At 57.7% G+C, this 16480-nt stretch overlaps 1 protein-coding gene across 1 annotated transcript; it reads left to right on the top strand.

The window, feature by feature from the left end:
* The first annotated feature begins 39 nt into the window (after window positions 1-39).
* On the top strand, window positions 40-15920 carry ARMC5 (armadillo repeat containing 5). The gene is made up of 10 exons (XM_058823042.1): window positions 40-389; window positions 2460-2570; window positions 3853-4338; window positions 7178-7589; window positions 7842-7989; window positions 9671-10028; window positions 11161-11293; window positions 12558-12774; window positions 12958-13022; window positions 14996-15920. The coding sequence occupies exons 1-10, from the start codon at window positions 113-115 to the stop codon at window positions 15918-15920; spliced, it is 3132 nt and encodes a 1043-aa protein (XP_058679025.1). The 5' UTR covers window positions 40-112.
* Window positions 15921-16480: the final 560 nt, after the last annotated feature.

Below are 16480 nucleotides of genomic sequence, written 5' to 3'. Positions count from 1 at the left end.
CCCCCCTCCCCGCTCTCCCTTTCCGCCCGTTCCGCCCCTCACCGTTCCCCTCTCCCCCCGCTCTGTTTTTTTTCCCCGTTTTCTCCCGTTTTTCCCCCATTTCTCCCCCACCATGTCCGAGTCTCTGGGCTGGTGCGTGGAGGCCGTGCGGGCCGCGGCCGAGCCGTCGCTGTCGCGGGCGCTGCTGGCGCTGCGGGCCCGGCACACGCGGCGGGCTGGGGGCCCCGCGCGGTTCCGGGAGCGAGGGGGGCTCGGGCCGCTGCTGGAGCTGGTGGGGCCCGAGAGGCCCCGGAGGGTGCTGGAGCTGGCGCTGAGCGTGCTCGGGAACTGCTGCACCGAGCCCGGCTGCCGGCGGCAGGCCCGCAGCCTCGGAGGGGTGCCGCGGCTGGGTGAGTCAGGGGGAAAAGTGGCGGGTGTGAGGGGAAAAGTGTGAGGTGTGAGGGGAAAAGTGTGAGGTGTTAGGGGAAAAGTACCAAGAGTGTGGACAAAAGTGTCCGGAGAGAGGGGAAAAGTGGCCGGGAATGAGGGGAAAATGTCCGGTGTGAGGGGAAAAGTGCCGAGAATGTGGGGAAAAGTGTCGGGAGTGAGGGGAAAAGTGTCAGAAATGAAGGGAAAAGTGTCGGATGTGAGGAGAAAAGTGTCAGAAATGAAGGGAAAAGTGTCGGGTGTGAGGGGAAGAGTATGCAGTGTGAGGGGAAAAGTATGCGGTGTGAGGGGAAAAGTGCCGAATGTGAGGGAAATTGTGTCAGGTGTGAGGGAAAAGTGCCGGGAGTGAGGGAAAAAGTGTCAGGTCTGAGGGGAAAAGTATCGAGAATGTGGAAAAAAGTGTCGGAAACGTGAAGAAAAGTATCGGAAATGTGGAGAAAAGTGTCCGATGTGAAGAAAAAAGTACCAGGAATGTGAGGAAAAGGGTCCTGTGTGAGGAGAAAATGTCCGGAGTGAGGGAAATTGTGTGAGGTCTAAGGAAAAAAAGTACCGGGAATGTGGAGAAAAGCACTGGGAATGAGGGAAAAGTGTGGGAAATGTGGAGTAAAGTCTCAGGTGTAAGGGGGAAAGGGCAGGGAATGAGGAGAAAAGTGCTAGGAATGTGAAAATAATATTAGGAATTAGGGGAAAATGTACCGGGAATGTGGAGAAAAGTGCCCAGTGTGAGGGGGAAAGGGCCGGGCGAGGAGACGGGTCAGGTGTGAGGGAAAAAATGTCAGTTGTGAGGGAAAAAGTACCGAAAATGTGGAGAAAAGTGTCAGGAATATGGAGAAAAGTGTTGGAAATGTTAAGAAATGTGTTGCGTGTGAGGGGAAAAGTGCCGGGAATGAGTGGAGAGGAGCTTGAAATGTCGGGTGTGAGGGGAAAAATACCGGGAAGAAGGGGAAAGTGTCAGAACAGTGGAGAAAAGTGTTGGGAATGAGGAAAAAAATGTCGGGAATGAGGAGAAAAGTGATAGAAATGTGAAAATAATATGGGAATGAGGGGAAAAGGGCCTGGTGTGAGGGGGAAAAGGCTGGAGTGAGAGGAGACGGGTCAGGTGTGAGGGAAAAAATGTCAGTTGTGAGGGAAAAAGTACCGAAAATGTGGAGAAAAGTGTTGGAAATATGAAGAAAAGTGCCTGGTGTGAGGAAAAAAGTGCCGGGAATGAGGAGAAAAGTGCTAGGAATGTGAAAATAATATCGGGAATGAGGGAAAAATGTACCGGGAATGTGGAGAAAAGTGCCCAGTGTGAGGGGAAAAGGGCCGGGGTGAGAGAGTGTGAGGGAAAAAGTGTTGGGTGTGAGGGGAAAAGTACCGGGAATGTGGAAAAAAATATCCGGAATGAGGGGAAAAGTGTCGAAAATGCGGAGAAAAGTGTCCGGTGTGAGGAAAAAAGTGCCGGGAATGGGAAAAAAAGTGTTGGGAATGAGGAAAAAAGTGTCATGAGTGAGGGAAAATGTCGGGTGTGAGGGGAAAAGGGCCGGGAATGAGGGGGAAAGTGTCAGAAATGTGGAGAAAATACCGGGAATGAGGAGAAAAGTGTTGGAAATGTTGAGAAATGTTGACAAATGTGTTGGGTGTGAGGAGAAAAGTGTCAGAAATGAGAAGAAAATATCGGGAATGAGAGAAAATATCGGGAATGAGAGAAAAGGGCCAAAGTGCCAGGTGTGAGGGGAAAAAGCGTCCGGAGTGTGGAGAAAATATCAGGAATGTGGGAAAAACGTGAGGGGAAAAGTGTCGGGAATGACATAAAAGGCTCCGGAGTGAGGGGGAAAGTGGAAAAATATCAGAAACGTGAAAAAAAAAATATTGAGAATGAAGGGGGAAATACGGAACGCGAGGGGGGAAAGCGCCGGGTGTGTCCTTTGAGCGCAGCGTCCGGCGTGGCGTTGAGGGCTGTCCGTGTGTCCGTCGCTGATCCCATCCCCTGTCCGTGTGTCCGTCCCTCTGTCCGTGTGTCCGTCCTGACCTTTGCCCTCTGTCCGTGCCAGTGTCCATCCTGTCGGTGCCCGGTGTCCCCGAGAGCGTCGGCAACCGCGTCGCCCGCACCTTGGCCAACCTGGCCCTGGAGCCCGACGGGGCGCGAGACGTGCTGGAGGCCGGTGAGGAGAAAACGGGAAAATTTGGGGAGAAATTTGGGGGGAAAAAAAAAAAAAAATGGAAATTTTTGGGGGATTTTTTGGGGGGGGATATCCGGGGGCAATTTGTGGGAAATTTTGAGGGAGTTTTTGGACTGATTTGAGGGAATTTTGGGGGCGGTTTGAGGGAATTTTTGGGGAATTTTTGGGACTGACTTGGGGGAATTTTGGGAACTTTGAGGGGGGATTTGGAGGTAATTTGTGGGAAATTTTGGTGGCGATTTGGGGGTGGTTTGAGGGAATTTTGGGGGAATTTTGGGACTGATTTGGGGGAATTTTGGGAACCTTTAGGGGTAATTCGATGGGGATTTGGAGCCATTTCGCAGGTAATTTGTGGGAAATTTTGAGGGAGTTTTGGGGCAATTTTAGGGACAATTTGAGGGCGATTTGGCTGGGAAATGAGGGAATCTTAGGAAATTCAGGGGGAAATTAAGGGGAACTTTTAGGGTGATTTAAGAGGAATTTTGGAGGTGATTTGTGGGAATTTTGGAGGCGATTTGGGGCAATTTTGGAGGTAATTTGATGGGATTTTGAGGGAATTTTGGGGGAATTTTGGGGGCGATTTGGGGGAATTTTGGGAACTTTGAGGGGTAATTCGATGGGGATTTGGAGCCATTTCGGAGGTAATTTGTGGGAAATTTTGGGGGCGGTTTGAGGGAATTTTGTGGGAATTTTGGGACGGATTTGGGGCAATTTTGGGAGCGATTTGGGGGCGGTTTGAGGGAATTTTGGGGGAATTTTGGGGGCGGTTTGAGGGAATTTTGGGGGAATTTTGGGACTGATTTTGGGAACTATGAGGGGTTAGGGTTAGGGAATTTTGTGGGAATTTTTGGACTGATTTGGGGGAATTTTGGGAACTTTGAGGGGTAATTTGATGGCGGTTTGGAGGTAATTTGTGGGAAATTTTGGGGGCGGTTTGAGGGAATTTTGGGGGAATTTTGGGAGCGATTTGGGGGCGGCTTGAGTGAATTTTGTGGGAACTTTTGGGACTGACTCGGGGCAATTTTGGCAACTTTGAGGTGGCGATTTGGAGGTAATTTGTGGTAAATTTTGGGGGCGGTTTGAGTGAATTTTGTGGGAATTTTTGGGACTGACTTGGGGCAATTTTGGCAACTTTGAGGTGGCGATTTGCAGGCAACTTGTGGGAAATTTTGGTGGCGATTCACATGAATCTTATGCATAATTTCACCCTCAACTTTACCCATCTTGTACCATTTTTCTCCCCAATCCCTCTTTAACCCCTCAGGCGCCGCTCCGCTGCTCATCGCCCTCACCAGCACCTGCAGCGCCGCCGCCTGCCTGCTGAGCGCCGCCCGCGCCCTGCGCATCCTCAGCGCCCCTCCGAGACCCCCGAGGCCCCCTCAGGACCCCGCTCTCCCCCTGGCCGAGCGCGTCCGAGCGGCCGCGGCGCTGTCCGGCCGGCTGAGCGCGCTGGGCGCCGCCGACCCCGCGTCTCCGGCGCTGGCGCGGGCGCTGCAGGCGCTGCTGCTGCCCAGCCCCTGCCCGGCCGCGCTGGCGCAGGCCGCGGCTCCGGCCGCCGCCGCTCTGGTGGCTCTGGCCGCGCGCCCGGCGCTCGACGCCCGCGGCTCCGCCATGGCCGCGCTGGCCGCGCTCAGCGCCCACGGCGCCCTGCGGCCCGGCCTGGGGGCGGCCGGAGCCGTGGAGGCGGCAGCGGAGGCCGTGAGGAGGGGGCTGGGGCTGCCCGATGAGGAGGGGGAGATGGGGGGCGGGGGTGGGGGGTTTGGGGATGATGGTGAATTGGGTGGGGGGCACGGGTTTGGGGGTGGGGGGTGTGAAATTGGGGGTGAGGGTCCCAAATGTGAGGCCAGACACAAATTGGGTGGGGGTCCCAAATTTGGAGGTGAGGGGTATGAAATTGGGGGTGGGGGGTATGAAATTGGGGGTGAGCTTGAATTGGGTGAGGGTCCCAAATTTGGGGGTGGGGGTCCCAAATTTGGGGGTGAGGGGTATGAAATTGGGGGTGAGGGTCCCAAATGTGAGGCCAGACACAAATTGGGCGGGGGTCCCAAATTTGGGGGTGATGGTGAATTGGGTGGGGGGCATGGGTTTGGGGGTGGGGGGTGTGAAATTGGGGGTGCGGGGTGTGAAATTGGGGGTGAGGGTCCCAAATGTGAGGCACAACACAAATTGGGTGGGGGTCCCAAGTTTGAGAGTGGTCCTAAATTGAGTGGGGGTCACAAATTGAGTGGGGGGTCCCAAGTTTGAGGGTGGGGGTCACAAACTTCGGGGTGGGGATCCCAAATTGGGTGGGGGTCCCAAACTGGGGGGTGGGAACCTTAAACTGAGAGGGGGTCACAAATTGGGTGGGGGGTCTCAAATTAAGGGTGGGGATCCCAAATTTGGGGGTGGGGGTCCCAAATTGGGTGGGGGTCCCCATTTGAATGGGGGGCTCCAATTTGGGTCTGGGGGTCCCAAATTAGGTGAAAATCCCAAATTTAAGGGTGGGGGTCCCAAATCTGAGCGCCAGGACCCCAAAATTGGGTCTGGGGGTCCCAAATCCAGGACCGAGGGTCCCCAGTTTGGGTCTGGGGGTTCTGAATTGGGTGAAAATCCCAGATTTGGGTCTGGGGGTTCCCAATTGGAGTCTGGGGGTCCCCAGTTTGAGTCTGGGGTCTCCTCCTCCCTCTCCACCCCCCAATTTGAGTCTGGGGGTCCCAAATCAGACAAAACCCCCCAATTTGGGTCTGGGGGTTCCCAACTTGGGTCTGGCCGTTCCCAATTCGAGTCTGGGGTCTCGTCCCCCCAATTTGAGTCTGGGGGTCCAAATCCCAAATTTGGGTCTGGGGTCTCCCTTTCCTCTCCCCAATTTGGGTCTGGGGGTTCCCAATTTGAATCTAAGGGTTCCCAATTAGGGTCTGGGGTCTCCTGTCCCCAGTTTGGGTCTGGGGTCTGCAATCCCCAATTTAGGTCTGGGGTCTCATCCCCCCAATTTGAGTCTGGGGTCTGCAGTCCCCAGTCCGGCTCTGGGGTCTCCTCTCCCCTATTTGAGTCTGGGGTCTCATCTCCCCAATTTGGGTCTGGGGTCTCCTGTCCCCAATCAGGGTCTGGGGTCCGCAGTCCCCAATTTGAGTCTGGGGTCTCCTCTCCCCGATTTGAGTCTGGGCTCTCCTGTCCCCAATTTGGGTCTGGGGTCTCCTGTCCCGTATTTGAGTCTGGGGTCTCCTGTCCCCAATTTGGGTCTGGGGTCTGCAGTCCCCAATCAGGGTCTGGGGTCTCCTGTCCCCGATCAGGCTCCGGGGTTTCCTCTCTCCAATTTGAGTCTGGGGTCTCCTCTCCCCAATTTGGGTCTGGGGTCTCCTCTCCCGTATTTGAGTCTGGGGTCTCCTCTCCCCGATTTGAGTCTGGGGTCCGCAGTCCCCAATCCGTCCCCGCACTCTCCTCTCCCCAATTTGAGTCTGGGGTCTCATCTCCCGTATTTGAGTCTGGGGTCTCCTGTCCCCAATCAGGGTCCGGGGTCTCCTGTCCCCAATTTGGGTCTGGGATTTCTTCTCCCCAATCAGGGTCTGGGGTCTGCTCTCCCGTATTTGAGTCTGGGGTCTCCTGTCCCCAATCAGGCTCCGGGGTTTCCTCTCTCCAATCAGGGTCTGGGGTCCGCAGTCCCCGATTTGAGTCTGGGGTCTCCTCTCCCCGATTTGAGTCTGGGGTCAGCAGTGCCCACTCCGTCCCTGCGCTCTCCTCTCCCCAATTTGAGTCTGGGGTCCGCAGTGCCCAATTTGGGTCTGGGCTCTCCTGTCCGCAATCAGGCTCCGGGGTTTCCTCTCCCCAATTTGAGTCTGGGGTCTGCTCTCCCGTATTTGAGTCTGGGGTCGTGCCCGATTTGGGTCCGGGGTCTCCTCCCCCGTATTTGAGTCTGGGGTCTCCTCTCCCCGCTCAGGGCTCTGGGGTCTCCTGTCCCCAATTTGGGTCTGGGGTCCGCAGTCCCCAATCAGGCTCCGGGCTCTCCTCTCCCCGATCAGGCTCCGGGGTTTCCTCTCTCCAATTTGAGTCTGGGGTCTCCTCTCCCCAATTTGAGTCTGGGGTCCGCAGTCCCCATTCCGTCCCTGCGCTCTCCTGTCCCCAATCAGGCTCCGGGGTTTCCTCTCCCCAATCAGGGTCCGGGGTCTCCTGTCCCGTATTTGGGTCTGGGGTCTCCTCTCTCCAATTTGAGTCTGGGGTCTCCTCTCCCCATTCCGTCCCTGCGCTCTCCTGCCCCGTGTTTGAGTCTGGGGTCTCCTCTCTCCAATTTGAGTCTGGGGTCTCCTGTCCCCAATCAGGGTCCGGGGTTTCCTCTGCCGTGTTTGAGTCTGGGGTCTCCTCTCTCCAATTTGAGTCTGGGGTCTCCTGTCCCCAATCAGGCTCCGGGGTCTCCTGTCCCGTGTTTGGGTCTGGGGTCTCCTCTCTCCGATTTGAGTCTGGGGTCTCCTCTCCCCATTCCGTCCCTGCGCTCTCCTGCCCCGTGTTTGAGTCTGGGGTCTCCTCCCCCCAATTTGAGTCTGGGGTCTCCTCTCCCCGATTTGAGTCTGGGGTCTCCTCCCCCCGATTTGAGTCTGGGGTCCGCAGTCCCCGCTCAGGCTCGGGCCTCTCCTCCCCCCGCTCCCTCCCCGCGCTCTCGTGCCCCGCGTTCGAGTGCGCGCTGCGCGCGCTGTGCCTGCTGTGCCGCGAGGCCGTGAACCGCGCGCGCGTGCGCCGCTGCGGGGGCCTGGGCGCGCTGCTCGGGGCGCTGCGGGAGCGGCGCTGCGGCCGCTGGCACCGCGCCGTGCTGCTCGCGCTGGGCGCCTTCGCCTGGGACCCGCCCGCGCTGCGCCGCCTGGAGCTCTGCGGAGCGGTGCCGCTGCTCGCCCGCGCCCTGCTGCCGCCCGCCCGGCCCGAGCCCTGCCCGCGCCACGACCTGGAGAACGCCGAGGCGGCGTCGGCGGATTGGCCGCGGGAATCGGGGCTGGGGGCTGCCGGCCAGGCGGCGGCGGGCAGCCGCAGGGGGCTCAGGTGAGCGGGGAGGGGGCTGCGGGTGAGATTTGGGCGGGTTTGGGATTTTGGGGAGGGGGTTTAGAAAGGTTTGGGATATTGGGGAGGGGTCTTGGGTGAGTTTAGGGGGTTTAGGGGTATTTGGGATATTGGGGAGGGGGCCTGGGATATTGGGGAGGGGTCCTGGAGGGGATTTCTTGGGGTTTTGGGGGGAGATTTGGGGGGGGATTTGGGATATTGGGGAAGGGTCTTGGATGAGTTTAGGGGACTTAGATGGGATGTAGGATATTTAGGAGGGGGTTTTTGGGGGATTTGGGATATTGGGGAGGGGGATTCAGGGGGCGGCATCGGCGGATTGGCCGCGGGAATCGGGGCTGGGGGCTGCCGGCCAGGCGGCGGCGGGCAGCCGCAGGGGGCTCAGGTGAGCGGGGAGGGGGCTCCGGGTGAGATTTGGGCGGGTTTGGGATTTTGGGGAGGGGGCTTAGGTGAGTTTTGGGGGAGTTTGGGATATTGGGGAGGGGGTTTAGAAAGGTTTGGGATATTGGGGAGGGGGCTTAGGTGAGTTTTGGGGGTTTTGGGGTATTTGGGATATTGGGGAGGGGTCCTGGAGGGGATTTCTTGGGGTTTGGGGGGGGTTTTGAGGGGAGATTTGGGGGGAGATTTGGGGGGGATTTGGGATATTGGGGAGGGGTCTTGGATGAGTTTAGGGGGCTTAGATGGGATGTGGGATATTGGGGAGGGGGTTTTTGGGGGATTTGGGATATTGGGGAGGGGGATTCAGGGGGTTTGGGGGGGATTGGAGGGGATTTGGGGGGGATTTGGGATGTTGGGGAGGGGTCTTGGGTGAGTTTTGGGGTATTTGGGGTATTGGGGAGGGGGATTCAGGGGGCGGCATCGGCGGATTGGCCGCGGGAATTGGGGCTGGGGGCTGCCGGCCAGGCGGCGGCGGGAAGCCGCAGGGGGCTCAGGTGAGCGGGGAGGGAGTTTGGGATATTGGGGAGGGGGTTTAGAAAGGTTTGGGATATTGGGGAGGGGTCTTGGGTGAGTTTTGGGGTATTTGGGATATTGGGGAGGGGTCTTGCGTGAGTTTTGGGGCTTTAGGGGTATTTGGGATATTGGGGAGGGGTCCTGGAGGAGACCTGGGGCCATTTTAGGGGGGTTTTGGGGTTATTTAAGGGAATTTTTGGGGTTAGTTAAGGGATTTTTTGGGGTTACTTAAGGAAATTTTTGGGGTTATTTAAGGGAAGTTTTGGGGTTATTTAAGGGAATTTTTGGGGTGATTTCGGGGTTACTTAAGGGGAACTTTTGGGTTTATTTAACGGGAATTTTGGGTTTATTTAACGGGAATTTTGCGTTTATTTAACAGGAAGCTTTGGGTTTATTTAACGGGAGTTTTGGGTTTATTTAATGGGAATTTTGCGTTTATTTAACAGGAATTTTTGGGTTTATTTAATGGGAATTTTTGGGTTTATTTAATGGGAATTTTGGGTTTATTGAACGGGAATTTATGGGTATATTGAACGGGAATTTTGGCTTTATTTAACGGGAATTTTGGGTTTATTTAATGGGAATTTTGGGTTTATTTAACGGGAATTTATGGGTATATTGAACGGGAATTTTGGCTTTATTTAACGGGAATTTTGGCTTTATTTAACGGGAATTTTTGGGTTTATTTAATGGGAATTTTGGGTTTATTTAACGGGAATTTATGGGTATATTGAACGGGAATTTTGGCTTTATTTAACGGGAATTTTGGCTTTATTTAACAGGAATTTTTGGGTTTATTTAACGGGAATTTTTGGGTTTATTTAACGGGAGTTTGGGGTTTATTGAACGGGAATTTTTGCCTGATTTCGCGTTTATTTAACCCAATTTTGGGCTCATTTTTCCTCTGCGCTCCCCTCACTTTTAACCCCTTCCCTCCCACGGCAGGGCCTGGCTCGGCAGCGCCGCCTCCCCCCCCGGCTCCCCTCCCCCCTCCCCTCCCCCATCCCCCGACGCCCCCAGCCCCAAAGCCCGCCCGCCCCTCCCCCCCCTCGCTGCTCTCCCTGGCCCTGCCCCCCATCCCCGCCCTCCTTTTGGGGGACCCCCGCCCCCCCGAGGCCCCCGCGCTGCTGCTGCTGGAGCGCCTGGCCCTCCCCCCCCGCCCCTCCCCCGCCCTCCCCTCCCCCCCCGTGCTGGCCGCCATTTTGGGGTACCTGACGGGGGTCCCGCGCCCCTCCCCCCGCGCCCCCCGCCTGCTGCAGCTTTTGGTGCAAAACCCCCAATTTTTGGGGCTCCTCATCAGGGGCTACGGCCCCTCCCTCATCCACTGCCGGCTGGTGCTGGGGGTGCGCCCCCAAAAATGGGGAGGGGGCGTGGGGAGAGACCCCAGCCCCGAAATGGCGGCCGGGATGGAGGAGGGGAGAGACCCCAGCCCCGAAATGGCGGCCGAGAGGAGGGAGAGGCTCAGGGAGCTCGGTGAGTCTGAGGGGGAAACACTGGGGGGGGAAATTGGGGGGAAATTGGGGGGTTTGGGGGAAAATTGGGGGGAAATTGGGGAAAAATTGGGGAACTTGGGGAAATTTGGGGGGAAATTGGGGGTTTTGGGGTGGATTCTGAGGGGTTTGGGGGGGAAATTGGGGGGAAATTGGGGGTTTTGGGGTGGATTCTGAGGGGTTTGGGGGGGAAATTGGGGGGAAATTGGGGGGTTTGGGGTGGATTCTGAGGGGTTTGGGGGGGAAAATTGGGAAATTGGGGGGGTAATTGGGGGATTGGAGGGGTTTGGGGGAGAAAAAATTGGGGGGAAAAAAATGGGGAAATTGGGGGAAAACTGGGGAGAAATTGGGGGATTTGGGGAAAATTGGGGGGAAATTGGGGGATTTGGGGGAAAATTGGGGGGAAATTGGGGAATTTGGGATGGATTCTGAGGGGTTTGGGGGGGAAAAATTGGGAAATTGGGGGATTGGAGGGGTTTGAGGGGGATTTTGGGGAAAATTGGGGGGAAATTGGGGGGATTGGGGAAATTTGGGGGGAAATTGGGGGATTTGGGGGGAAATGGGGGGGAAATTGGGGGGTTTGGGGTGGATTCTGAGGGGTTTGGGGGGAAAATTGGGGGATTGGAGGGGTTTGGGAGGGAAAAATTGGGGGGGGATTTTGGGGAAAATTGGGGAACTTGGGGTGGATTCTGAGGGTTTTGGGGGGGAAAGTTGGGAAATTGGGGGGGAAATTGGGGGGTTTGGGGAAATTTGGGGGGAAATTGGGGGATTTGGGGAAAAATTGGGGGGTTTGGGGTGGATTCTGAGGGGTTTGGGGGGAAAAATTGGGAAATTGGGAAAATTGGGGGATTGGAGGGGTTTGGGAGGGAAAAATTGGGGGGATTTTGGGGAAAATTGGGGGAAATTGGGGGATTTGGGGAAATTCTGGGACGGATTTGGCGTAAAATTTTCTTTTTTGGGGCCGATTTTTCACAGATTTCTCGCAATTCTCACAAATTTTGTGGGATTTTTTTGGGATTTTTTTATTCGGGGGGTTTGGGGCCGTCCCGAGCTCCACGCTGGGGGTCCCGGGTGAATTTTGGGACCCCAAAATTTTCCCCAAATTCCCCGTGCAGGTGAGGCGCTGCTGCGCAGCCTGGCGGCCACGGCGGCGTCGCCCTTTGGGGTGGGGGTCCTGACCCACGGCCTGAGGAGTGGGAGCCCCCCCGCCCGCCTGGCCTGCGCCGCCGCCCTGCCCCTGCTGGCACGGTGAGACCCCTCCCCAAATCACCCGAACCCCCCCAAAACCCCCCCGGAAACTCGCAAAATGCGGCCTGAAATTTCCTGAGAAATCCATCAAAATCGCCCCCAAAAATACCCCAAAATTGACCCGAAATCTCCTCGGAAATCGACTGAAAATTGGCCCAAAATCATCCTAGAAATTCTCCAAAGTCCCCACAAAAACGTGCCCCATAATTGCCAAAAATTGCCCGTAAAAACTCCAAAGTACCCCCAAAATCACCCAAAAATCACCTCCAAAATCACCCAAAAATCACCCGAAAATCAGCCAAAAATCACCCGAAAATCACCTCAAAAATCACCCAAAAATCACCTCAAAAATCACCCAAAAATCACCTCAAAAATCACCCAAAAATCACCCAAAAATCACCTCAAAAATCACCCGAAAATCACCCAAAAATCACCTCCAAAATCACCCAAAATTCACCCGAAAATCACCTCCAAAATCACCCAAAAATCACCTCAAAAATCATCTCAAAAATCAGCCAAAAATCACCCGAAAATCAGCCAAAAATCACCCGAAAATCACCTCAAAAATCACCTCCAAAATCACCCAAAAATCACCTCAAAAATCACCCAATAATCACCCAAAAATCCCTCCAAAATCCCCCCAAAATCACCCAAAAATCCCCCCAAAAATCACCTCAAAAATCACCCCAAAATCACCCAAAAATCACCTCCAAAGTACCCAAAAATCACCTCAAAAATCACCCTAAAATCAGCCAAAAATCACCCGAAAATCACCTCAAAAATCACCTCCAAAATCACCCAAAAATCCCCCAAAAATCACCTCAAAAATCCCCCAAAATCACCTCCAAAATCCCCCCAAATTCTTCCAAAACTCCCCCAAAAATCCCCAACCCCCCCCCGATATTTCCCCATATCGCGACATCAACCCCTCCCTGCCCCGCGTTCCCCTCCCCCACCCTCAGATGGTGTCATATCGCGATATATCGTGACACGAATCTCCCCTCCCCCACCCTCACATGGTGTCATATCGCGATATATCGTGACACGAATCTCCCCTCCCCCACCCTCAGATCGTGTCATATCGCGATATATCGTGACATGAATCTCCCCTCCCCCACCCTCACATGGTGTCATATCGCGATATATCGTGACACAATCTCTCTCCCCAGGCCGGGCTCGGCGCTGTGGCCGCTGCTCTGGGTGGGGGCGGGGCGATGATGTCATATCGCGATATATCGTGACACAAATCTCTCCCCCAATCCAGGCCGGGCTCGGCGCTGTGGCCGCTGCTCTGGGGTGGGGGAGGGGCGCTGCCGCTGCTGCTCGGAGCCGCCATCGCCGCCGCGCGCCGAGGGGGCGGAGCCAACGAGGGCGGAGCCAACGGGGGCGGAGCCAATGGGGGCGGGGCCGCCCCTCCCCCCGCAGTGCTGGCGCTGTACGCGGCCGCCGCCATCGGGAGCGTGAGGGCACACCTGGCACAGGTGAGGGGGGGACAGTGGGGACAGTGGGGACACACCTGGCACAGGTGAGGGGGGACAGTGGGGACAGTGGGGACACACCTGGGACAGGTGAGGGGGGGACAGTGGGGGGACATTGGGGACATTGGGACACCTGGGACAGGTGAGGGGGGGACAATGGGGGGGACATTGGCACACCTGGCACAGGTGAGGGGGGACAATGGGAGGGACATTGGGGACATTGGGAGGGACATTGGGGACCCCTGGGACAGGTGGGGGGAGACATTGGGGGGGACATTGGGGACACACCTGGGACAGGTGAGGGGGGACAATGGGGACATTGGGGACACCTGGGACAGGTGGGGGGGGGACATTGGGAGGGACATTGGGACACCTGGGACAGGTGAGGGGGGACAATGGGGGGACATTGGGGACACACCTGGGACAGGTGAGGGGGGGGACAATGGGGACTTTGGGGACATTGGGGACACACCTGGTGAGGGGGAGACATTGGGGGGGACATTGGGGACACCTGGGACAGGTGGGGGGGGACATTGGGGACAGTGGGGGGGACATTGGGGACGTTGGGGACACCTGGGACAGGTGAGGGACATTGGGGGGACTTTGGGGACAGGTGAGGGACAGGGGGGACATTGGGGGCATTGGGGGGACACTGGGGACATGGGGGACATTGGGGACACACCTGAGGACACCTGGGACAGGTGAGGGGACACTGGGGACATTGGGGACACCTGGGAGAGGTGAGGGGACACTGGGGACACACCTGGGGATGTTGGGGACACGCCTGAGGTGTTTTGGACCGGCAGGTGAACGGCCACGGGGACATTGAGAACGGACCTGGGGACATCAGGGACACACCTGGGGACATCCAGGACACACCTGGGGACATCAGGGACACACCTGGGGACATCCAGAACGGATTTGGGGACACCTGGGACCACGTGGACACACCTGGGGACATCCGGGACACACCTGGGGACATCCAGGACACACCTGGGGACATCCAGAACGGATTTGGGGACACCTGGGACCACGTGGACACACCTGGACACGCCTGGGACACACCTGGGGACACCGGGAACGGATTTGGGGACATTGAGGACACACCTGGGGACACCTGGCACCACCTGGACACACCTGGTGACACCCGGAATGGACTTGGGGACGTCGAGGACACCTTTGGGGACACCTTTGGGGACACTGGGGACACCTCACCTGGCCCCAGGTGGCCCCAGGTGGCTCCGAGAGCCCCCAAACGTCCCCGAGTGTCCCCAGAGCCCCCGGAAACGTCCCCAAACGTCCCCAGCTGCCGTCCCCGGGTGTCCCCAATGTCCCCACCCCCCTCCAAACGTCCCCGAGTGTCCCCCAATGTCCCCAATCCCTGTCCCCAGGTGTCCCCAACGTCCCCAAACCCCCCAAACCCCTGTCCCCAAACATCCCCAAACCTCACAAACCCTCCCAATTCGTGTCCCCAGGTGTCCCCAATGTCCCCAAATCCGCCCCAAACGTCCCCAGACCCCCCAAACCCCTGTCCCCAAACGTCCCCAGTGTCCCCAAACCCCGGCCCCTGTCCCCAAATGTCACCAAATCCTCCCAATTCTGGTCCCCAAGTGTCCCCAATGTCCCCAAATCCCCCTCAAACCTCCCCAAACCCCCCAAACTCCTGTCCCCAAATGTCCCCAAACCTCTCCCAAATGTCCCCAAACCCCCCTAATTCCTCTCCCCAAATGTCTCCAAACCCTCCTGGATGTCCCCAAACGTCACCAAACCTGTCCCAAATGTCCCCAAACCCCCCAAATCCCTGTCCCCAAGTGTCCCCAAACCCCCTTCAAACGTCCCCAAACCCCCCAAATCCCTGTCCCCAAATGTCCCCAAATCCCCCAAATCCCTGTCCCCAAGTGTCCCCAAACCCCCTTCAAACGTCCCCAAACCCCCCGAAACGGTGTCCCCAAACGTCCCCAAACCCCCCAAATCCCTGTCCCCAAATGTCCCCAAACCCCCTTCAAACGTCCCCAAACCCCCCAAATCCCTGTCCCCAAGTGTCCCCAAACCCCTCCCAAACGTCCCCAAATCCCTGTCCCCAAGTGTCCCCAATGTCCCCAAACCTCTCCCAAACGTCCCCAAACCCCCCAAATCCCTGTCCCCAAACGTCCCCAAACCCCCTAAATCCCTGTCCCCAAACGTCCCCAAACCCCCCAATTCCCTGTCCCCGAGCGTCGCCAAGCCCCGATGGCCGTCCCCGTCCCCGTCCCCGTCCCTGTCCCTGTCCCTACTCGCTGTCCCCCTGGGACGTGTCCCTGGTCCCCGACGTCCCCCCCGGCGTCCCCGCCTCGCGCCGGGCCCTGTCCCTCCTGTCCCCCGTCCTGGCCGCGCTCCTGTCCGGGCCCTTCCTCGAGGGCCGCCAGCGCCGGGTGACGCTGCGCCGCTGCCCCCGCGCCGCCCTGCTGCTGCTGCTGCATTTCCTGCACGGCTGCCGCCCCCCGAGGTGTCCCCAAATGTCCCCGAACTCGGTGGGCGCCGCCACGGCGGGCGCGGCGCTGGCGCTGTCGCGGCGCTTCCTGGTGCCGTCCTTCGCGCCCGTGGCGGCCGCGGTGGTGTCGGGGACGCCGCCCGAGCTCTGGGCGCTGGCCGAGCGCTGGGGGTGCCCGCGGCTGGCGCGCAGGGCGGCCGAGGACGTCGTGGGCGCCGCGGGCGGCACCGGTGACGTCGCCGCGCGGGTGGCGCCCGGGCTGGTGGCCGTGGCCAGGGCGGCACGGGACGCCCCGCGGCTGCTGCGGGCGCTGATGGACGCCGTCGGACACGCCCACCCCGGGGATGGACACGCCCACCCAGGGGATGGACATGCCCACCGAGGGGATGGACACGCCCACCGCGGGGATGGACACGCCCACCGAGGGGATGGACACGCCCAACGCGAGTTTGGACACACCCACAGTGCGGATGGACACGCCCACAGCGAGTTTGGACACGCCCAACGCGGGGATGGACACGCCCACCAAGAGGATGGACACGCCCACCAAGAGGATGGACACGCCCCCGATTGGCTGAGCGAGGGGTGGGACCCCCTGGTGGGGGTGGGGCGGTTTGGGGACAGCGAGGAGGAGGAGGAGGAGGAGGGTGACACCATGGAGGAAGAGGGGTCACGGTGAAAGGACCTTGGGGACAATTTTGGGGACCCAAAAATGACGTTGGGGACACCAAAAAGAACCTTGGGGACAGTTTTGAGACCTTGGGGACACCAAAAATGACATTTGGGACAATTTCGGGGACCTTAAAAGGACCTTGAAGACCCCAAAAAGGACCTTGGGGACACCAAAAATGACATTTGGGACAATTTTGGGGACCCAAAAATGACCTTGGGGACACCAAAAAGGACCTTGGGGACAGTTTTGAGGACCTTGGGGACACCAAAAATGACATTTGGGACAATTTTGGGGACCTTAAAAGGACCTTGAAGACCCCAAAAAGGATCTTGGGGACAGTTTTGAGGACCTTGGGGACACCAAAAATGGCATTTGGGACAATTTTGGGGACCCTAAAAGGACCTTGGGGACAATTTTGGGGACGTTAAAATGACCTTGAGGATCCCAAGAAGGACCTTGGGGACACCAGAAAGGACCTTGGGGACACCAAAAGAGCCCTTGGGGACAATTTTGGGGACACCAAAAGAACTTTGGGGACCTTAAAATGACCTTGGGGACACCAAAAA

Source organism: Ammospiza caudacuta, chromosome 37 (genome assembly GCF_027887145.1).
Source record: "Ammospiza caudacuta isolate bAmmCau1 chromosome 37, bAmmCau1.pri, whole genome shotgun sequence".
In the NCBI taxonomy this organism is placed as follows: domain Eukaryota; kingdom Metazoa; phylum Chordata; class Aves; order Passeriformes; family Passerellidae; genus Ammospiza; species Ammospiza caudacuta.
The sequence above is the reverse complement of the archived record's forward strand: the minus strand, read 5'-3'. Positions and strand labels throughout refer to the sequence as shown.